This window comes from Ostrea edulis, chromosome 6, assembly GCF_947568905.1.
Source record: "Ostrea edulis chromosome 6, xbOstEdul1.1, whole genome shotgun sequence".
Classification (NCBI taxonomy): domain Eukaryota; kingdom Metazoa; phylum Mollusca; class Bivalvia; order Ostreida; family Ostreidae; genus Ostrea; species Ostrea edulis.
Window position 1 is genome coordinate 39113491 of NC_079169.1, and position 24950 is coordinate 39138440.

The 24950-nt window shown below is 35.7% G+C and overlaps 1 protein-coding gene across 4 annotated transcripts in view; it reads right to left on the reverse strand.

The window, feature by feature from the left end:
• LOC125682956 (phosphatidylinositol 4-phosphate 3-kinase C2 domain-containing subunit alpha-like) overlaps positions 1-24950 on the reverse strand; it is a 372533-nt gene that overhangs the window by 235051 nt on the left and 112532 nt on the right. For all 4 annotated transcript variants that reach the window (XR_007372745.2, XM_048923599.2, XM_048923598.2 and 1 more), the window contains exons 6-8: positions 22625-22742; positions 1992-2103; positions 1654-1724 (exon numbers count right to left, since the gene is read on the reverse strand). Coding sequence is in view for 3 of the 4 variants with exons in the window: in XM_048923599.2 (XP_048779556.2) it covers positions 1654-1724; positions 1992-2103; positions 22625-22742 (301 nt within the window). In the remaining variant the exon portion in view is untranslated. The remainder of the gene's footprint in view (positions 1-1653; positions 1725-1991; positions 2104-22624; positions 22743-24950) is intronic.

Below are 24950 nucleotides of genomic sequence, written 5' to 3' on the forward strand. Positions count from 1 at the left end.
TTCATCCCATGGGTAGTCCATATGTATGATATGGTGACTGTAGGTGGAAAGGATAACGCTTTAGAGCCCGGAAACCATATTGCTACTTCGATGTCCAGTGCGCATGACCTTTGACCCCAAAATCGATAGGGAACATCTTCATCCCATGGGTAGTCCATATGTATGATATGGTGACTGCAGGTGGAAAGGATAATGCTTTAGAGCCCGGAAACCATATTGCTACTTCGATGTCCAGTGCACTTGACCTTTGACCTTTTGACCCCAAAATCGATAGGGAACATCTTCATCCCATGGGTAGTCCATATGTATGATATGGTGACTGTAGGTGGAAAGGATAACGCTTTAGAGCCCGGAAACCATATTGCTACTTCGATGTCCAGTGCGCTTGACCTTTGACCTTTTGACCCCAAAATCAATAGGGAACATCTTCATCCCATGGGTAGTCCATATGTATGATATGGTGACTGTAGGTGGAAAGGATAACACTTTAGAGCCCGGAAACCATATTGCTTCTTCGATGTCCAGTGCGCTTGACCTTTGACCCCAAAATCGATAGGGAACATCTTCATCCCATGGGTAGTCCATATGTATGATATGGTGACGGTAGGTGGAAAGGATAATGCTTTAGAGTCCGGAAACCATTGCGTCTACAGACGGACAACCCGATTCCAGTATACCCCCCCCCCCCCCCCCCCCCCCCCCCCCAACTTGTTGCGGGGGGTATAAAAATACTGTTTAGATGAAGACCAGTAAAAAATGATTTAAAACTTTATTCATATTTAATCTGAATACAGTTACATATGATACACTTAATTCTTTTGACCAAGATATTAAGGAAGCTTTTACATAAGGTATTGAATAGAGCTATTCAAGAGTATCATCATCCATGAAATCATGCAAAACATTATCACACTGTGGTACAATAAATATTACATATTGAACAGCCCTCATAATACACTTAATTCTTTTGACCAAGATATTAAGGAAGCTTTTACATAAGTTTTTTGTCTTTTCTGGTCAAGCTGTTTTTAAAAATATTTTCAGAAGATGCCACATTATTTTCACCATTTCTTAATTATCTCCATGTTGTTGTTGTTGTATACGTAGGTTCCTTTTTATTTCCGTGCAGAATTACGGGTAGTGTCCACACTACTGGGCCCCCTTCCAGGTATCTGGCTAGCTGCACGCATGGCAGATCTCACCTCAGATCTCCATTTTTTCCGGTAATTGGGGTCGGCAGAAGAGAGCTTCCATTCTCTACGATCTTTCTCCATCAGCTCTCTCCATGATAGCATTAGCCGACCAACTCTATGCCTTCCAGGAACTTGTATGTTGAGAGCACACTTGACTGCACTGCTAGATCTGACAACATGGCCATACCAGCGGAGTCTCTTTTCCCTTAAGATGACATCGAGGTCATCGATGGCAAGCCACCCAAGCAATTCAGTTGAACCTACAGTGGCCATATCTCCATCCTCTTTGAAAATGGTTTGACCCTTCATTTAACAATTTTGAATCCCCTTCCCTCAAGGACACTATAGTAATTGGCCAAGTGGTTCTGGAGAGAAAAGTTTACAGACTGACAAACAGGTGATCAGAAAAGCTCACTTGAGCTTACAGCTGAGGTGAGCTAAAACCTGAGTCAAGACTTACTGTGTTACAATGCCTTCTGCTGCAGACATATAATCTTTAGGAAACACCAGAAACTGATCATCATCATCTGTCTGTGAAATTGAGTTTCCTTCATTTGATGTTCAGAGAGTATACTGCTATCATTGCGAAATTAACAATTTGCTATGACCAAAAACTTTAAATGAACTGTTGATCTTAATATTCAAAACAAGAGTCCATGGGCCGTAATAGCAATCTAAATATTCACAATGAATATTTAAATCATTACAAAGATTTCAAAATTAGTTTCTATAGTAAAAGAATTCTACTGTAATATCATATGGTACAATATAATAAAATCAACCGCATTCAGTACGCACTGTTTTCAGAAAGAAAAGAGGAATATCTTCTTTTCGCTGCATGATCAATTTTATGTCCTCATCCAGCTTCAGACAATTGTGAACATATTCATACTCCGAAAGTCGATGCTCACTAAAACATGAAAAATATCACTTAGTACCAATATTAGATAAATCTTAATTCAACATAATTATAATCTACCAATTAACTGGAGCAATTTGCTTCATAACAACAAGAGGCCTATGGGTCACATCGCTCACCTGAGTCACCTTGGCTTTTATCTAAAGATATTTCCTATATATTCGCATGCCTATTGTGGCCCCAACCTACTCCCGTGGACTATGATTTTTAAAAACTTGAATCTGTACAATGTCAGGAAGCTTTCATGTAAACATAAACTTTTCTGGCCCAGTGATTTTTCATCAGAAGATTTTTAATTATTTTCCCTATTTAATTGTATGTAAAATTTTGACCCCCTACCTTGGCCCCATCTTACCCCTGGGGACCATGATTTTTACAAACTTGAATCTGCACTATGTCAGGAAGCTTTCGTGTAAATGTAAACTTCTTTGGCCCAATGGTTCTTAAGGAGAAACATTTTTAAAAAAATTTTCTTCTATTAATTAGTTATGTAAAACTTTGATCCACTATTGTGGCCCAATCCTAGCCTCAGGGGTCATGAGTTTTATAAACTTGAATCTGCACAATGTCAGAAAGCTTTCATGTTAATCTCAGCTTTTCTGGCTCGGTGGTTCTTAAGACGAAGATTTTTAAAGATTTTCCCTATATATTTGTATGTAAAACTTTAATCCCCTATTGTCGCCTCAACTTACCCCCGGGGGCCATGAGATTAAGAATTTGAATCTGCCCTATGTCAGGAAGCTTTCATGTAAATTTTCGCTTTCCTGGCAAAGTATTTTTTGAGAAGAAGATTTTTAAACATTTCCCTATACACTGTATATTTGTATGTAAAACTTTGATCCCCTATTGTAGCCCCAACCTAAACCCGGGGAACATGATTTTAACAAACTTGAATCTGCACTATGTCAGGAAGCATTAAAGGAAAAGGCAACCCTAACAACATTGTTGTTTTTATGAATAAAGCAAGCCTTCATGTAAATCTCAGCTTTTCTGGCCCATTGGTTCTTGAGAAGAAGATTTTTAAAGATTTTTCCTATATATTTGTATGTAAAACTCTGACCCCCTATTGTGGCCATGATTTTAATAAACTTGAATCTGCACTATGTCAGGAAGCTTTCACATAAATTTCAGCTCTTCTGGCCCAGTAGTTCTTGAGAAGACTTTTAATGACCACATCCTATTTTTGCATTTTTGTGATTATCTCCCCTTTGAAGGGAGCATGGCCCTTCATTTGAAGAATGTTGAAAGCCCTTCACCCAAGGATGCTTTTGGCCAAGTTTGGTTATAATTGGCCCAATGGTTCTGGAGAAGAAGTCGAAAATGTATAACGTTTACAGACAGACGATGGACAACAGGCGATCAGAAAAGCTCACTTGAGCTTTCAGTTCAGGTGAGCTACCAAGGTTGTGTGTTTTAGCCCTCCTCGTGCCATGTCCGCATCAAACCTAAGATGGAAACAAAGGAAGCAATTGTTCCTTTGCCAAACACTCAGCATTCAGAAGTGGGGTCTTTTCGATATGACTTTAAAAACGGAGGTTCTGTATAACAGCAGGCATTGGCACATTATAAAACCCTCACTGCTATGTCCCTGAATGCTAAGTATAGGTCTAAATTTGTGGTATTTCACCTATAGCTGGTGACATTTCAATATGAGGGGAAAATTCTCAACAGGAACAAACAAATAATCTGTCGATTATAAAGTATCCCAACAAAGCACTAGCTCTATTAATATGTACCAGTTTGTTCAGTAAATTAGTTGGTAGGACTTAACCCGTCCCTTGAATTCCCATGCCATTCCATCAATTCCGTCAAATTTTCATGGAAATCGATGAAATAAGGATGGAAACAATGTAAACAAGAGGCCCATGGGCCATATCACTCACCTGAGTCATCTTGGCCAATATTTAAAGATTTTCTCTATATATTTGCATGTAAAACTTTGATCCCTATTGTGGCACCAACCTATTACTGAGGGCCATGATTTTTACAAACTTGAATCTGCATTATGTCAGAAACCTTTCATGTAAATGTAAACTTGTTTGGCTCAGTGATTCTACAGAAGAGGATCTTTAATTTCCCTGATATATTTGTATGTAAAACTTTGATCCCCTATGGTCGCCCCATCCTAACTCCAGGGGCCATAATTTTCACAAACTTATATCAGCACTATGTCGGAAGCTTTCATGTAAAATTCTACTTTCCTAGCCCAATGGTTCTTGGAAGAAGATTTTTAAAGATTTTCCCTATATATTTGTATGGAAAACTTTGATCCCCTATTGTGGCCCCATCCTACCCCCGGGGGCCATGATTTTAACAAGCTTGAATCTGCACTATGTCAGAAAGCTTTAAAGGGAAAGTCAACCCTAACCACATTGTTGTTTTTATGAATAAAGTAAAATTTACTGATATCATAAATGATACACCAACAATCCTTGCTTAACAATTAAATCAATATTAATCTATCATATATTACCCACCGCTAAGAGAGCAGCCATTGAAGTTTAATTTATGACGTCACACCGTCGGTTCCGGTTTACTTCATCGTCAACATGACAAGTCACGAACAATTAATTTGGAGCCGTATAGATTTCAGCCCATTCTTTCGCAAGAGGGAATTGAGAATAGAAGACGTTCATTCAAGTCACAGACCAGGCAGACAGTACACGTTCTTCATACAAATTTCTCAAAACTCAACTTGTCACTATGATGGATCCAGTTTACATAGTCTTTTCTTTTCAGATTCAGATGACTTGCTTTGGTCAAGAATTTCAAAAAAAGAAATCACATCTCCCCTTTGCATTAGTGCAATTAACAGCTTGAAAGGATCGAAGCATCAACCTATTTATTCATAAAATCTACCATATCACATGCACTTCTTAGTATCTCATCAAAACCGTAATAGATGGTGTGATGTCAAAATTATTGATTTTTGTGGTCTTGAATACAAAAGAGTTCCACATCATGGCAGCCTCTATAGAAGGCGGGAGTTTCAATTTTTAACATTTTCAAATTAGTACTTATAAGCTTATCTTGGCCGTATATCAACAAAATAATGACAAATTTTTATGATATAAATAATCCTATCATTTATCATTTAAAAATTGTTTGGAAATTGCCTTTCCCTTTAATGTAATTTTCTACTTTCCTGGTTCAGTGGTTCTTGAGAAGATTTTAAAAGATTTTTCCTATATAATTGCATGTAAAACTTTGATACCTTATTGTGGCCCTATCCAACCCCAACCCTCGGGACTATATTTTTCCAAACTTGAATCGGCACTATGTCAGGAAGCTTTCATGTAAATGATGTAAACTTCTTTGGTCCAATGCTTCTTGAGAAAAATTTTCAATATCTTTTCCTATATATTAGTATGGAAAATTTTGATCCCCTCTTGCGGCCCCATCCTACTGCCAGGGGCAATGATTTTAACAAACTTGAATTTGCACTATTTCAAAAAGCTTTCATGTAAATATCAGCTTTTCTGGCCCATTGCTTCTTGAAGATTTTTAAGATTTCCCCTACATATTAGAATGTAAAACTTTGATCACCTATTGTGGCCCCATCCTATCCCCAGGGGCCATGATTTTAAGAAATTTGAATCTGCACTATGTCAGAAAGCTACCTTTCACGAAAATCTCACCTTTTCTGGCTCAGTTGTTCTTGAGAAGAAGATTTTTAAAGATTTTCCCAATATATTTGTATGTAAAACTTTGATCCCCTTTTGTGGCCCCTGGGGGCCATGATTTTAACAAATTTGAATCTGCACTATGTCCGGAAGTTTTCATGTAAATATCAGCTTTTCTGGTTTGGTGGTTCTTACCCCTGGGGCCATGATTTTAACAAACTTGAATCTGTAATATGTCAGGAAGGTTTCCTGTATATCTCAACTTCTTTGAATTTGACAAATGTGCTGCTTTCTGCAGTCTCTGGATTTACTGACTCGCTTAGTATTTTCAAGAAGGCATTTCCTGGCCAGCCAAATTATAAACAAGAGACCTTAGAGAAGTCACTACTAGACACCACATACAGTGCTCGTGATGCAAAAGAAGATGTCAAAACATTAGGAATGTTGATGAAACACTCTAAAATATCAGGTCCTGAAATTTTACCATTCACTTTTCCACCAATTGCTGTGCACCAAGGCCTTCTAACAATTTCAGCAAGGAGAAATAAAAAAAAAAAACATAACTTCACTGTATGTTCTCATAGCAAAAGGCATTGTGAAACATAATACAGCTGAAAACATTGCAGGTTCTGGATTGAACTTGTCACACCTTCACAAAATATTTCAGAGAGATAGTGAGGATAGACTAAGAGCTACATTTTCACAAAAAACATCCGACGGTCAGCCACAAGTTTCATCTACAAAATGTGTTCTGGATTCTGTCATTCCAAAACTTGTGGAATATTTTGAGAAACAATATGAAACATGAATTATGTCAGATATATTGCAGTATCATTGTATATTATGTTAATGGCATGAATAGAATATAAGTAAAATTACTTTTTACTTTCCCAATGCTGTAACATTGTTGCTATGAGAGATATTCCTAAAGTCTTTGATGTTCTAATTGAAGATCAGCTGTTAGGTCAATATTTGAGGTCATTGTCAAGGTCAATGTAATAGATATTTTATTTTGACAATTTAAAATGCATTCCAGAATAAAAAAGGAAATTCCAGGAGTACTTTTTCTGGGTTTTAGAGCAAACCTGTCATAGGGTAAACGAATTAAGATAGAGGAATGTTCTCCTATCTCAAATGTTGATGTAGTAACATTAGTCTATCCTCTGTGGATCTTATTGCTCAAAATCTCTGATAGAGGAATGTTCTCCTATCTCCAATGATGATGTAGTAACATTACTCTATCTTCAATGATCCTATGATAGAGGAATATTCTCCTATCTCAAATGCTGATGGAGTAACATTACTCTATCTTCTATGGATCTTATTGCTCAAAATCTCTGGTAGAGGAATATTCTCCTATCTCCAATGATGATGTAGTAACATTACTCTATCTTCTGTGGAACCTATGATAGAGGAATGTTCTCCTATCTCAATGCTGATGTAGTAACATTACTCTATCCTCTGTGGATCTTATTGCTCAAAATCTCTGATAGAGGAATGTTCTCCTATCTCCAATGATGATGTAGTAACATTACTCTATCTTCAATGATCTTATTGCTCAAAATCTCTGATAGAAGAATATTCTCCTATCGCAAATGCTGATGGAGTAACATTACTCTATCTTCTATGGATCTTATTGCTCAAAATCTCTGATAGAGGAATATTCTCCTATCTCCAATGATGATGTAGTAACATTACTCTATCCTCTGTGGATCTTATTGCTCAAAATCTCTGATAGAGGAATATGAGATTTTTATGATTTTTAGGTCACCTGAATCATTCAGGTGACCTATTGCTATCTGTTTTTGTCCGTCGTCGTGCGTTAACATTTGAACATTTTCAGCTTCTTCTCTGAAACCCCTGAACCAATTTCAACCAATTTTGGCATATAGCATATGTGGGTGGAGGGGAACAAAAATTGTGAAATTTGTGGACCCTGTCCCCCTGGGGCCTGAGGGGAGGGGCAAAAACCATCAAAATGAGTGTAATTTTAAAAAATCTTCTTCTTTACTCCTGGACATCAAGAAGCCAAACTGTGGGCATAATTATAATGAGCGTTGAGCCCTCTACCAAAATTGTGAAATTCATGGCCCCTGGGGCAGGGGTTCTTGTGTTAGGGTGGGGCTCTATTGGTCATATAGTGAAAATGTAGAAATTCTTTGAAAATCTTCTCTGTCTCTGGGTATTAAGTAGACAAACTAATAGCATGGTAATGATGAGCAAGGATGCCTCTTTAAAAATTGTGAAATTCATGGCCCCTGGATCAGGGGTTCTGGTGTGTTAGGGTGGGGCTCTATTGGTCATATAGTGAAAATGTAGAAATTCTTTGAAAATCTTCTTCTCTGTCTCTGGGTATTAAGTAGACAAACTAATAGCATGGTAATGATGAGCAAGGATGCCTCTTTAAAAATTGTGAAATTCATGGCCCCTGGATCAGGGGTTCTGGTGCTAGGGTGGGGCTCTATAAGTCATATAGTGAAAATGCATTATTTCTTTGAAAATCTTCTTCTCTGTCCTTGGGTATTAAGTAGACAAACCAATAGCATGGTTATGATGAGCAAGGATGCCTCTTTCAAAATTGTGAAATTCATGGCCCCTGGGTCAGGGGTTCTGGTATTAGGGTGGGGCCCTATTGATCATATAGTGAAAATGCTTTTATTTCTTTGAAAATCTTCTCCTCTGCTGCTGGGTATTAAGTAGACAAACTAATAGTATGATAATGATGATCAAGGATGCTTCTTTCAAAACTGAAATTTATGGCCCCTGGGTCAGGGGTTCTGGTGCAAAGGCGGGGCTGATTGATTATATAGTGAAAATGCAATATTTCTTTGAAAATCTTCTGTTTTTGTCTGTCGTCGTTCGTCGTGCGTTAACATTTGAACTTTTTCAGCTTCTTCTCTGAAACCCCTGAACCAATTTCAACCAATTTTGGCATATAGCATCTGTGGGTGGAGGGGAACAAAAATTGTGCAATTCGTGGTCCCTGCCCCCCTGGGGCCTGAGGGGTGGGGCAAAAACCATCAAAATGAGTGTAATTTTAAAAAATCTTCTTCTAAAATGACACATGTACTTCATGACCACATAGCTATTCAATGTTTCTTCCATCCAAAAGTAAAATTCTTATATTTAAACACAAACCTAATTCAAACATTGGAAGGTTGTTACATGATACTCAGGTGACCTATAAGGCCCCTGGGCCTCTTGTTGTGGAAACAACATCATAATACCAGGTGAATGTGACATCATTGATACAAGACTTCCCAGATATATGCCTCTATTAAGAACAACTAAATGGCCAAGAGTAACAATAGAGTAATGTCAAGTTTATTGACTGAATTTTAAAGATATGTAAATTTGGGGCCGATCTGCACCCTTAGAGCCCCTAGCTCAAGCACCGTCCTTAGATGTGTAAAGTGTTTTAGTTATATCTATTGTATATTTCATCGTGCTAATTTATAGATTTTGTTTGCCCAACTATCTATTTTGTATTGCTTGTAGGAGTTATGAAATTGATCACTGTTCGTTATCTTCACCTTGCATTTGTAACACTGTGTTAAATGTGTGCAGTGCAACATTTTGAAGTGTGACAGTAGTAGCCCATCTGATATAATGTAATGCTGTAATGATTATGGGTATATATGTATATTGTTTAAGAATGTACATTCCTCTCCCGGGGCCCTTAATCACACACACTTAAAGGCCGGCAATTGGATATAAAAGCAGCCAATCGGTGAAAATGGTGGAATATATGAATTTTCTGGTCACATTCAGATTGCAGCACTTATTTTGCAAAAATAAAGATTAAGCTGTTGTACTTAAATTTTAAAATGGGTATGCTTGTTCCCCTCATAACTGTGCATATATTGGCCATATCTATTTTAGATATAAATTCTCATGAAGTTTTAATTTTGGCCTAAAAAATCTGAAGCAGGGTTAAATTTGTATTTCAAACTTTGTGGGTGTGATTATCTTTTGTTATTGTTTACACCGGATGTTGACTCACACATTGCATGAGCATGCTTGTCTAGTTCTAGATAAGGGGGATTGCACCAAAGGAAACATGTAATCAAATCACCGTATAACTTGGAAAAAAAAGTACTTACTCATATATCATTGGTAAATCCAGATTTTATTTTTTAATTAAATATAATCACATTCCTTTAAAAAATTTGTTAACTTTATAAAAATAACTCATTAGGACTGTTCAGTCTGATCGCTGTTTCAGAGTTTTGCAGGATTGCTGGTACCTTTTCTAGAATAATGTCAAGCATGATGTTTTTCTGATCAAGCAAATATCCTAGGCCAGTGTAAATCCCATTGTCTCTCACTAATGATGACAAATGTCCAATTGATCAACCATCACTTTTAAAATTACTCTCAATCTGGACTCTTACATGTGAACATTACAACGTCAAAAGAGACAATCACAGACAGTAGGTCTCCAAATATCATAATGGACAAAGTGTTCCTTAATAATCCTTCAATGCACATGTCCTCCTTTGCACAGCTACAATTTCCTCCCAAATTCTTCTCATAATTGAAAGGTACCAAGAGGAGAATCATAAGTATTAGTATATCATATATACCAATATTTGTGTATATTATCAAAAAACTATATGTTTTAAAAGACACGGATAAAACAATGATGAATTCATTTTGTAGTTCGTAGGGTGAAGTTTTGTTAAAGTAAAAACATATCCTTTCAGTGCCTCACAGATTGAGCGGAGTGGTAGAACTTTAGTTTATTTTGATAAATCATGCCAGTTCCCTGTTCAAAATATCGTCTGCTACAGAGCACGTGTAGAGTCAAGCATCAGACTGCTGCTTATTCTGATAACACTGCTAAGCCCTGTCCTCTTGCCATATATATTGCTGTAGGGGTGTAAATTTTTCTATGTTACTCCCAGCCTTTAAGATGGCCTTATCTCCCCCTCTATCCAAGCTAGACTTCAGAATTAGAGTAAGTAATCATTTTCTCAGAGATTCAATCACATCATTTTTACATATACAATTGTACCCTTGGGAACTCAAAATCTAATAATATGCTAGTGAAGATTAGAATGATCAAGCCACCTTTGTGAATCTATAAATATAGCATCATCCTGCAGTTGTTGTGCCTATCAGCTCTACACAAATTGATAACATAAATTAATCACAGTGGGCTAGCTGGTGACTGTGTCAATGTGCCTGAGATTTCAGGTCAAATGTTGAAATCTGAACATCTTAGCTGTTGCTGTGTAAACAGGCTAATAATATGTGATTTCTTTTTTCCTAAAAAGTTGTAACTATGTAAGTACATGCATGTATCATGATTGTTTTGTACTGTAATCACAGATCATTCATATTAATTGTAAAAATATATAATTATATTAAATATTTATTTGATAAAAAAAAAAAAAGCATCAGATATAGTAAAAACACATTGACAAAAGTAATAGTTCTTGTTTTGATCTATTAGAATTAAACCAGTGTCGGAATCTGTAAAAGCTGTACATAACTGTGTCACACCTACAATATGTATGTGTGTGGAATGATCAGTTCTGAGGTATATGTAAATTATGTACTATTTATACCATGAAACCAAATACAACTGTGTTTTCAAAACTGTTTTATAATGGCATTATTGCAAGAATTAGTAACATTATACACGTAATGACCTCTATATGTTCTAAGATTCTTCAAGATGGATACGTACATACATGTATATATACATGTATATATAATATGCAACCTGTAAGAATATTCATGATGGATTTGATACATTGATATGCATTCAATTATCAGCCTGTTGTCAAACTGATAACTTTAATAATGTGATTCTTCTCTCTCTCTCTCTCTCTCTCTCTCTCTCTCTCTCTCTCTCTCTCTCCACCATTGATAAAAAGTAAAATTCTTGAGGGGACAGAAGATATCACGTTCCTTTATAACTTATAAACACATCACATTTATATTATTGTAATTTTCCTGTCATATTTGAAAATCTTAAATGAATTGGTAATGTAAATTGTAACTATATTTTCATGAAATCCGAATTGGACGATGCATGTGACAAAATTATTAGTCTAAGGAATTGAAATTATATTATGACAGAAATCCAGAGCATTCATCCACATGCAGGCACCTGAAGCATGGATACTACTTACATCCTCCCCCACTTTTTAAATAATTTTTTGTGGCGATAATTTCTCTGAAATGTGTGGATTCCCTGTCTACCTCATCCTTCTTTCAATATTCTATGTAATTAATTGTTTCATACTTTTGTAAGCTTTAGAGATTGGCCTTCTACCATTATGTATTTTATTATACATATATCCTGTTCATTGAATTGACAGAAAGTTTGTGTTAGCAGTATTGCTAAATTGGTTCTTTTACAGCAAGAAGGCATTGTCTTATCACTTAATTGTAGATCCCATTTTCATCAGCTAGTGTAAACAATGGCTTTCGCATTTTGCCGCTCTATTGACCACAGATCGCGTTATACTCACCGCTCCAATTAGTAGATATCGCCTCTCCAAATTTTGCATTTTTGTTTTCTTTTTTCAAAATTATCGGGGCGATGGTTGCCGCCCCTTTGCCAATGCCCTAATGCATGTATATATATATGTGTGTGTGTGTATGTTCATAGAAATTCTTTATATCATGATCATTGAGAGAAGATACAGTTCCCTTATCAAATTGATTTTCTTACCAAACAGTTATGAATACAATAGTGTTTAGGATGCCCCTTAACAAGCAACTGTTAAGACAGTGCAGTACATACACAGATAGCATGTGCTTTACAAAGACAATATTAGAGTTTCTAATTATTGAGACTTTTCTGTACAACAAGATCCATAGAAGATAGAGTAATGTTACTTCATCAACATTGGAAATAGGAGAATATTCCTCTATCAGAGATTTGAGCAATGAGATCCATAGAAGATAGAGTAATGTTACTACATCAGCATTTGAGATAGGAGAACATTCCTCTACCATAGGTTCCACAGAAGATAGAGTAATGTTACTCCATCAACATTTGAGATAGGAAAATATTCCTCAATCATAGGATCCACAGAAGATAGAGTAATGTTACTACATCAACATTTGAGATAGGAGAACATTCCTCTATATGTTACTACATCAACATTTGAGATGGGAGAACATTCCGGTTCTTTAGCGTGCCACACCTACTGTGACACGGGACATCCGTTTTTAAGGTAATCTCCGAGGACCCGTGACATTCACTGCTGATGCCGAGCATTTGGCGATGGAACTGTCACTACCTATTTTAACGACTTAAGGCTGTGGTCTGCCATGGCCGGGATTCAAACCCCAGCTTTCCGCATGCAGGGTGAACGCTCTAACCTCTCGGCCACCGCGGTGAGATTTTGAACAATAAGATCCATAGAAGATTAATAGAATCCTTCATTAGTACGAGTGTGAGATAGGGAAATTCCACCGAGGGGACAAGATTCGCAGTCTTGGACGAGGCTTTGCCGAGTCCTAGACAGCGAATCTTGTTCCAGAGGTGGAATTTCCCTATCCCACACGAGTAAATAATGAAGGATTATTTTTCTCACATTTTAACTACAGTTTAGTGCATAAAATTAGGAGCTTTCAGAAAATTTTAGATTATCAAAATCGTCATTTGAACTTCGATGCAAAAACTAATTAGATAGGCAGAAAGAGCATACCCGAAAATGGTTTACACTGTAAGTGTAAACTAAAAAACCCAAGGTTGTCCACCAGAAAGCTATACTACATTAAAATTTAAAGATAACAATCCAAAATATTTTTACTTCACTGTGTAACGTAAATCTTCACCGTGTAATGTAAATCATAGAAAATATATGACGTCACAATCAAATGACGTCGCAGCAGTGTGAGACAGAAAAATCTCACATGGCGCTGTCTCACATGGGTAAAGTCGATCTCACACTGGTGATAATGTGAGAAAGAGTAATGTTACTCCATCAGCATTTGAGATAGGAGAACATTCCTCTATCATAGGTTCCACAGAAGATAGAGTAATGTTACTACATCATCATTGGAGATAGGAGAATATTCCTCTATCAGAGATTTTGAGCAATAAGATCCATAGAAGATATAGTAATGTTACTACATCAGCATTTGAGATAGGAGAACATTCCTCTATCAGAGATTTTGAGCAATAAGATCATTGAAGATAGAGTAATGTTACTACATCATCATTGGAGATAGGAGAACATTCCTCTATCAGAGATTTTGAGCAATAAGATCCACAGAGGATAGAGTAATGTTACTACATCAGCATTGAGATGGGAGAACATTCCTCAATCATAGGTTCCACAGAAGATAGAGTAATGTTACTACATCATCATTGGAGATAGGAGAACATTCCTCTATCAGAGATTTTGAGCAATAAGATCCACAGAGGATAGATTGTTACTACATCATCATTGGAGATAGGAGAATATTCCTCTATCAGAGATTTTGAGCAATAAGATCCATAGAAGATAGAGTAATGTTACTCCATCAGCATTTGTGATAGGAGAATATTCCTCTATCAGAGATTTTGAACAATAAGATCATTGAAGATAGAGTAAAGTTACTACATCATCATTGGAGATAGGAGAACATTCCTCTATCAGAGATTTTGAGCAATAAGGTCCATAGAAGATAGAGTAATGTTACTACATCATCATTGGAGATAGGAGAATATTCCTCTATCAGAGATTTTGAGCAATAAGATCCATAGAAGATAGAGTAATGTTACTCCATCAGCATTTGCGATAGGAGAATATTCCTCTATCAGAGATTTTGAACAATAAGATCATTGAAGATAGAGTAATGTTACTACATCATCATTGGAGATAGGAGAACATTCCTCTATCAGAGATTTTGAGCAATAAGGTCCATAGAAGATAGAGTAATGTTACTACATTAGCATTTGAGATAGGAGAACATTCCTCTATCAGAGATTTTGAGCAATAAGATCCATAGAAGATAGAGTAATGTTACTCCATCAGCATTTGAGATAGGAGAATATTCCTCTATCATAGGATCATTGAAGATAGAGTAATGTTACTACATCATCATTGGAGATAGGAGAACATTCCTCTATCAGAGATTTTGAGCAATAAGATCCACAGAGGATAGAGTAATGTTACTACATCAACATTTGAGATAGGAGAACATTCCTCTATCTTAATTCGTTTACCCTATGACAGGTTTGCTCTAAAACCCAGAAAAAGTACTCCTGGAATTTCCTTTTTTATTCTGGAATGCATTTTAAGTTTTTATATGAAGTCTACATTTAGATTGTAAATTGATTGTTGTTTTGTTAAAATATGCATGTTTGCAGATTTTTTAAAACAAAAGTGTTCTTATAAATTTGGGGGGTAGGGTTGTGAAAATTGTATATATAAAAAAAAAAAAAAATAAATAAAATAACTAGTGGGTATTGTTTTTTACAAAAAAAACAACAACAGATGTCTCCCCTTCAAAGTTTGATTGTCTAATAACTGGGGCAACAATAATGAATGCAAGCGTAAAAGGCAATAACAACGGCTTGCATCAATATTACACCTAAAAATGGTGTATTGATGTTAAAGGGTTAACAAGTTACTTGAGAAATGAACACATTTTTTGCCTATTTCTTGAATCATATTGACCAACACGACATCACTAGTTAGTTAAAGAGAGACATGATTTTGATTTGCTTCAGAAATGGGTCAAGAAAAAAATTTCCTGCAATGCATTTAACCATGATCTCATCTCGTCTTAATGTCTGCTTTCTAAGGAATGCGTCAAGGTAAAAAACATTTGGTACAGTACGTCTTGTCTTAAATCTGCCTTCCATGTTGTAAGTTTGAAAACCTAATGTCAAAGGGTTCTGAACTATACTTTGATGTAAAAGAGTGACCTTGACAATGCAAGTAGGTCAAGGTAAAAAATGTTGGTGATGTGCGCCCCCTCCTCAATATTGCCTTTCCATATTACAAGTTTGCAGTCTTGATGTCAAACAAATCTTAGTTATGAAATCATCAAGTTTTTTTAATCATGACATTGAATGAAGAAATGGGTCAAGGTCAAAAATTTTGGTACAGTACATCTTGTCTTAATGAATGTCTGCTTTCCATGTTGTAAGTTTCAAATCCTAATGTCAAAGGGTTCTCAGGTTATAGTCTTGACTATACTTTGATATAAAAGAGTGACCTTGAATAAAGAAATGGGTCAAGGTCAAAGATTTTGGTACAGTAGATCTTGTCTTAATATCTGCTTTCTAAGTTGCAAGTTTGAAATCCTAATGTCAAATAGTTCTCAGGTTATAGTCTTGATGTAAAAGAGTGACCTTGACATTCTAAGTGGATGAAGGTCAAAACTGTTTGTGGTGTGCACCCCTCTTCCATATAACCTCTCCATATTCCAAGTTTGAAGTTTTAATGTCAAACGGTTGTCAAGTCAGCTTTTGGCCTGGACTATATTTTGACATAAAAAATTGATCTTGACTTTATAAATGGGTCAAAGTAAAAAAAAAAAAAAATTGGTGGAATTCCCCCTTTCCTCATTCCCCCTTCTCATATTCTAAGTTTGAAGTCTTAATGTCAAAGGGTTCTAAAGTTATGGTCTATTCATGTTTTTCTTAATTTGACCTTGAATAAAGAAAGGGGTCAAGGTCAAAAACGTTGGTGCAGTGCACCTTGTATCTATGTCCTCTTGCCACATTCCAAGTTTGAAATCGTAATGTCAAAGCGTTCTCAGCTATTGGCCTGGACTATATGTTGACGTAAAAGATTGACCTTGATTTTATAAGTGAGTCAAGGTCAAAAGTTTTGGAGGCGGGCACCCCTCCTCCATACCATCTCCTTATGTTTCAAGTTTGAAGTCTTAAAGTCAAAGGGTTCTCTAGTTAGGGCCTGGACAAAATTTGATTGAAAAAGAAGAACAATAATAAGAAGAAAAATGACAAAAACAATATGTCTCCCCTTTGAAGGGGAGACATAATAATTATCTGTGGTAAAAAAAAATTAAATTTCATTTCATTTGCTTTATCATACATTGTTGCAAGTATTTATAACAAAATAACCCAAGCCAATTCATTTGTCATTTTTCTACCTTAAGAAGATTTTAAATGACTCCAACCCAATTTTACATTTTTGTGATTATCTAATCTTTGTAGATGGCATGGCCCTTCATTTGAACAAACTTTAATCCCCTTCACTTAAGGATAATTTGTATAAAGTTTGATTGAAATTGATCTAGTGGTTATGGAGAAGATGAGAATGTGGAAAGTTTATGGACAGACGTGTCACATTAAAAGCACTGAGTCAATTTGTGTTTGTTTTATGCTTGGGGTTCGATCATTGCATTTAACTTTTTCGAACACTTTTTTACCCTGTGTTCTACGAAACCAAATTACATATTTGAGTCTATAGCCACCAGTGCTATATGTGTACATTGTTCATGTATACGTCCTAGAGTGACTAGTATCTGTGTGTTAGATAATTGAGCTGATCGTAAACCTTTTGTGTGGACAAGGAAACCACTGGCCCTTGTATATGTATGTTTTTGGCAAGGATTCAAAACCACCACGGAGCTCTGCGCGATATGGACGCACGAAGCAGGATCAACTCTCACCATAAATAATGACTGGAGATATTACCATTATTTCAATTACCGCTACCCTTATCAAATACTGAAAACAAATTCCCTCAGTCTTATTTTTGGGTTGCCCTCGATCATTTTGTGACAAGATGGACAGACGACAGACAAGAGGCGATCAGAAAAACTGACTTGATCGAGCTTTCAGCTCAGGTGAGCTAAAAAAAAATTATTTTTTTTTACTAGAATTGGAATGTAAAATGTATGGTTTCAAATCAAGTGGAAACAAAATATCTTCCATATATATTTACATGTAAAACTTTGATCCTTATTGTGGCCCAAACCTACCCCTGGGGGCCATGATTTTTAAAAACTTGAATCTGCACTACTGTATATACTCGCCTATAGGTCGGTTCACCTATAAGTCGGTTGTATATTTTGTAGGCTATTTTGAAGGAATTTGCAATTGACCCACTTATAAGTCGGTATAACTTTTTTCAAGAATCGGTTGAGAATTTGTAACATTTTCACCTCTGTTTCACCCCTGTTTCAAATGACATTTTGCGAAATGCGCTGATATTTAATCATTTTCTCAACAAATCAATTTCAATATTATACACTTACAAAGAATAAAATCATTAAAATATGTAATTACTTGTACTTTATGCATATCATCTTAGAATACATGAATAATATATATGTCCAGTGCAACGTTAATGATCATGATAATCGTCGGAGTACGAAGTTTTTAAAAAATACTCTACATTACCCTGTCCAGAAAAATGCTAGTCTTCTTAGGACTCGCCTATAAGTCGGATATAGAGATTTGGACCAATCTTTAACTCCCAAAAATCCGACTTATAGGCGAGTATATACAGTATGTCAGGAAGCTTTCAAGTAAATGTAAAATTCTCTGGCTCAGTGGTTCTTCAGACGATTTTTAAAGATTTTCCCTATCTATTTGTACATAAAACTATGATCCCCTATAGTGGCCCAAACCTACCCCCAGGGGCCATGATTTTTATAAACTTGAATTTTCACTATGTCAGTAAGCTTTCAGGCAAATGTAAACTTTTCTGGCCCAGCGATTCTTGAGAAGATTTTCCCTATATATTTGTATGAAAACTTTGATCCCCTATTGTGGCCGTACCCTACCCCTGGGGGCCGTGATGTTTACAAACTTGAATCTGCACAATGTCAGAAAGCTTTTATATCAATGTTAACTTCTCTTAGCCCGTTGGTTTTTTAGAAGATTTTAAAGATTTTCCCTATACATATATATGTGTATGTAAAATTTTCATCCCCTATTGTGGCCCCATCCTACCCCTGGAGGTCATGATTTTAACAAACTTGATTCTGCACTATGTCAGGAAGCTTTCCATATAAATTTCAGCTCCTCTGGCCATTTCAACCATTTAAGCAATATTGTCTATAAGCAAAAGGTTTCCAAACTTGATCTATTATCAATAAATGTAATTAGTGGTGTAAATATTACAATTGTGTGTGTTTATCAATACCGCAGTATGAGATCGCGTCATTTATATCCAAGTACACCATAACAAGATGCAGTGATTTCATTGGATATCTTATCTATAGTGGATTGCATAATGGTCTAATGAGCCCGACTTTTATATAGTGCAAGATAACGAATCAATAACCCTTGATATGTGAAGATGGAGAAGAAGTCGAAAATGTAAAAAGTTTACAGACGGACAGACAGATGATGGACAACAGGTGATCAGAAAAGCTCACTTGTGCTTTCAGCTGAGATAAGCTAACAAGAGTACCACCAACGGTACATATTATGCCTGTGAAAAACTAATATAGGTTGTTTTTCTTACACCATGATTTGTAGACCTTGCCTCAAGTAGTATTAGCAATCATCAGGGTGTGACATATACTTTCTTTGCATGTACAAATCATGTACTCGCTATATAATATTTTCACTTGGTATAAGATGTAGGTGTACAAAGTCCTAGCCCCAATGGTTCGGTCTGTATCTTGCTACTATGACCTTGACATTTGACCTTGAGAAACTATAGGCATCCTCCACTTGGCAGTTCAGTCTGTATACTGCCTACAAGGTTTTCCAACTAAGTGATACTACGACCTTGACCTTTGACCTTGAAAAGCAATAGGCATCTTCCTCTCTTTATGGTAATCAAATGTACCAACTTACAATATCCTGGAGCTTACGGTTTCGTTCGTATCCTGCCTACAATGTTTTCCTACTAATTGATACTGTGATCTTGACCTTCGACCTCTAAACTGGAAAAACAATAGGCATCTTCCTCTCATCATGGAGATCAAATGTACCAAGTAACAATATCCTGGAGCTTACAGTTCTGTTTGTATCCTGCCTACAATGTTTTCCTTTTGAGTGATACTGCGACCTTGACCTTTCACTTCTGACCATGAAAAACAATAGGGCCATCTTAAAAAACATGGTTGCTTCCCCTCTCCTGACCCTAATTTTCTGAAAACTGTTGATTGGATGAACACTCCGGTTTCATCAGATTTTTTCTGCTATCTTTAATGCCACATATTAACACTTAAATAAAGTCAGGTAGAATGTTGCAATTACGGACAGTGGTGTTATTTTGCAGGACACATGGTGTTATAACTTCGGGCAGTTAGTAAATTCGGTTGCTTGGTTCACTGGCATTTTATGATTTTGTTTTTGCACATTATGTTAATTCATATGTGGTAGTGATTTTGATTTTGTTTATAATTTTTTAATCATATCGGTAGATCTAACTTTTACTAGAAAATGTTTCAACGGAACTTGACTTTGCCAATCAAACAAAATGGATGCTGACATCTTTTACAAGGTCATATATTAAATCAATCAATCAGAGCTAAGTTACACATGCGCATATAATTTGGTGTTTTCCAATTTGTAAATATATTAAGCTCAGAAATAAGTTGAAACTGATAGCACATAGATACAGTGGAGTCTCGGTAATCCTGATGCCATTAATCCGGACGATTCATGGTCCAGACGATTTTTCTAGGGAACGGAATTTTTGTACATTATTTCGCATCATTAATCCGGAAATTCGCGTTCCGGATCCGGACAGTCACTTTTTACTTCAAAACGTTATAATGCATTGAAAATTGTACCGTTAATCCGGACAATAATTTTGTTTAAGGAAGGTCTGTGTCGGACAATTTTAGCAAGGTGTAAATTATAAAGAAAACAAGCCAAACTGTCTAATTGAAGCAATTACCTGTACCCTGTCAACACCGCCCTATAATTAGGTGGTGTGTGATGATATGTCAGTTAGATATCACGTGCCGATCGAGACATTGTATTGCCAATTTTCGCACATAAGATCTTTAATGCGTGTAGTGTTGAATTTTGTAAATAAATCTGTAGAATATTATTTTATAGTCTTGATTAATAGCCTAATAGTATTAATAAATTAAACATCATGCCGTAATTATAATTTTTTTAAACTGCTTCACATATCAATTGTACTGATTCGTAAATTGATTGTCGGCTTATGCAAATCTAAAGAGTGTAGATTATACTTCTAGAGTCTGGATTTTATACTGTTGATTGGCGTGAAATATACATGTATGTTCATGCACATGTGTATGTAGTAAGTTTTTAACGTTTAGAATGTCACGCATGTAGAATGTGCCTGTGTACGATTGATTCTTGTTAATACGATGCTGTAGAGCTTTATTGCTTTCGAATTTTTAAACTCTGGGTATAGAAGTGAGAAAATTACCATTTTAAGGAAAATGACAATTAAATTTTGTATGTACCCGTAATGTTAGTTTCACCCGAGTTTTGTTCCATTATTATCGCATCATGAAAATAATAGGTGCATGTGGCTAGATCAAAGCAGTAGTAGGTCTTGATATTACGAGCTTAAATGATTTTGTTCTCCCGATATTATTTTGGATAATTATAGAATAAGAAATATCAACTCTGGCAGATTGAATTTTGGTTAAAGAATGTTAACTGACATGATAATCACGAAATTCTTATATCAACTTTGGAGGATGAATATTGTTTTAACAGACCGTCGAACCCATGAATCGTAACAGATGGAAATTACCGGCCACTTTAAGAAATAAAAGTATGAGGAAATGTTTGAAGTGTAAATGATTATGTTAGTTACTAATGATTTATTTACTTATAGTTACATAAAATACTTCATTATTTGTTTTAGTGCATATACAGTACACAGTTTTGTATATTTATTTGTAGGGCTCATATATATGTACAATGTAAGCACAGGCAAATACACTGAGCACGTACATTAAACTCTAGTGCTTTGAAATACATGTAAATGTTAACATTATCATAATTTATTTACTAATGCAAATGGTCAAATCCAATGATAGAATGTGTTAATTCACTATGCATCAATAAAGTAGGCATATAATGGTTACTTATGTAAAGATAGAAAATATGCGATTCAATTATCCGGACGCTTCATTTATCCAGACGATTTTGCTGGGAACCAAAGTGTCCGGATTAACGAGGCTCCACTGTATAATGTTTCTTAGTGACTGTTGAAAATATCACACCCCTCCAAAATATCAACACTTTCCCTTACTAAAGAACACAACTTGCGCACCTGGTCACCCTGGAGTCTTTTGTCTCCTTGCTTCTCATGTAGACAACATTTCTCAATCTCGATGTAGCAGACCACCTCTATTCGTATTATCTTTTTTTTAATTTTATATTAAAACAAAGATACAGAAAATTCTTGTCATTACAAAATACTGATCTAACCCTGAAATCTTCCGGAAATAAAAAAAAAAAACCATTTGCCAGAATAACAGAATAAAAACTTTTGGGTCAGTGTGACTTTCCAGACTCCGTCGGGCGAAGGGAAACAAACAATATTTCTATTTTCCTAGGCATCTTCCTCTCATCATGGTGATCAAATATACCAAGTTGCAATATCCTGGAGCTTATACGGTTCAGTTTGTATCCTGTCCACAATGTTTTCCTACTAGGTTTTCCTACTAAGTGATATTAAGACCTTGAACTTTGACCTCTGATCTTGAAAAACATTAGCCATTTTCCTCTCATCAAGGTGATCAAATGTACCAATTTGTAATATCCTGGAGCTTATGGTTCGGTCTGTATCCTGCCCACAATGTCCGGAAAGATGGACAGACAGATGGACGGAGAGAGCCATACCATAATACGTCCCATCTTTGACAGGCATATAAAAAAAAACTTACTTTTTTGGTATGGTTTTTCTACTTTTTTCCTTAATTTTTTGTACTTAAGTTGGTCTGGGTAATAATGTATAATTTATGTATACTGTAAATACCAAATGATGCAGTAATGTGCTTACTTGAGTAAATATTCTGACTTGTCATATACTTTTAGGATGAAGTCCTCTGCACTATAGTCCTCTGCTTGCAGATGGTTGTACAGCACATTACCAACAAGATGTTCTATATTGCTGTGAACTGAAAATTTAAGTACAGTGGAACCCCGTTATTACGTTTTTCATTTTGTCACAATAAAATAACGTAATACCGGGGGAAATGTAATAAACGTTGCCAGTGAAATCCATTAACAAGAGGCCCAGAGGCCTTATCGGTCACCTGAATACTAGTGAAAAAGTATCACTACTTCCATGGGCTATGAAATCTAGAAAAAAATTCCTGTTCTGAATATCTAAGCTAAATTCTAATGTTCAGCAACAGTATAAAATAAGATTTGTTCTTGAAACTTCACTGCCTTCAAAAGTGCATTTAAATAATAGGTGTATCAAAATTAAAACATCAAAAGATATGATTAATTTGGACTCATCCTAAAGTCATAACCCTGGGTTATGATTGAAATTCACCATTTTTTTTGTACATCCTTTTCTGCTATTCCTTATTATGCATTTAGATTTTCTACAGTATCAGCAAAATTACACATAAATACTATATACTAAGTTTGCCCCCATCCTGGGGTCAGAACCCTTACTTTGGGGATCATCAAATTTACAATTTTGGTAAAAGACTACCTGCTCTATTCATTTAGTTTCAATTTAGTATCAATAGCACTAAAGAAGATGTTATTTAAGTGTTTTACACATAAACACTATATACCAAGTTTGGCCCCACCCTGGGGTCAGAACCCCTACCCCGGGCATCATGAAATTTTTGAAAATTTGCCAATTTTGGGCAGTTTTTGCCCCACCCCTACAGCCCCAGGGATGCTGGAGACCTGAAATTTACAATTTTCGGTATTTCGTAATTGCTTCATAATTGCTGAACCAGTATCCCCTTGTCCCAAAGATGCTTCATAGCAAATTTGAAAAGAATTTGACTGGTATTTATCAAGAAGATAAAAATGTTCAATTGTTAACCTACGACGCACAACAACGGATGACAACAGATTTACTCAGGTGACCTAAAAATCTAAGAATAGGCCATTTTTGGTGGTTCGTGGCTCGAGAGTCCAAAGTTTCAAATTACAGGTTCTTAAAATAGCAAAGATATACGTCATCGTTCTCTTGATTTCACTTGTTTACTTTTACTAGGACATTTATCGGTCCAGATCACCGCGTGGTTTCTCGCATATGACAGCAGCGAAATTCAGACTAGTGTGGAAGATTTCGGACATGTCAAGTAAAATTTCACATCAAATGTACGCTACTTACTTTGTCATACTTTAATAAAGTTCTCTATGTTCACTGTATCTGGGTCACTTATTTTACAAAAACATCAACTCCTGACTCTATCTGTCATTTTGAAAAATGCACTATATATAACACCCAAAATACCTAAAACAAGAAGGGGAAAATGGGTGAAAATAATCTAAATAAAATTAGAGGTTGCGTTTCTATGAACAAGAGGCCCACAGGCCTTATCGGTCACCTAAGTACTAGTGAAAAAGTATCACTACTCCCAAGGGCTACAGAATCTAGAAAAAATTTCCCGTTCTGAATATCTAAGCTAAATTCTAATGTTCAGCAACAGTATAAAACAAGGTGTGTTCTTAAAACTTCACTGCCCTCAAAAGTGCATACACTGATGAAAGGCTTCACATAATATAATATATTAAAGGACACAATGCATGTTTCTAAACTTTTTTCATTTTTTCAGCAAAATTAATTCTTTTTATGCCTAAAACTACTTTAAATTCATGTGTTTTAAATATTTTGCGTAGTTTTCGAGTTGCTCGGGTGTACTAGTTGTCGGTAGAAAGGATTTAGACTGAGTATTTTTCAATTTTTCAAAGGATGGTACGAGAAAAAAGACGTGGATAATTTTTTTGTTGGAGCAAGAACTTTACCTTAAAAAACACACCCAGTCACCTTTTCAAAAACTGCTTGGACAGAGACCCTGATAAACTGCGAGAAAATGGATATATCGAAGCTATAAGCACTGGTAGGCATATAGCATACATTCTGTTTTTCTCTTGAAATGCAATACACACTCGGATCAACTGACCTTCACCTTGTAACAACATATATCGACGATACAATGTAACCTCTATCAACTGGTAGATTTACAAAAAAAATTAAAGATACAAAATAATTTGACTTTTAATTATACAAATAATAGAATATTGTATTTCCTAACTTTATTAAATTAAATTATAAAATTATTTCCTTATTGAACTCGTAGCACCTTGAGTGCGTCAGTATAACGCTGCATGTGCTCCCACTTTGTAATTCC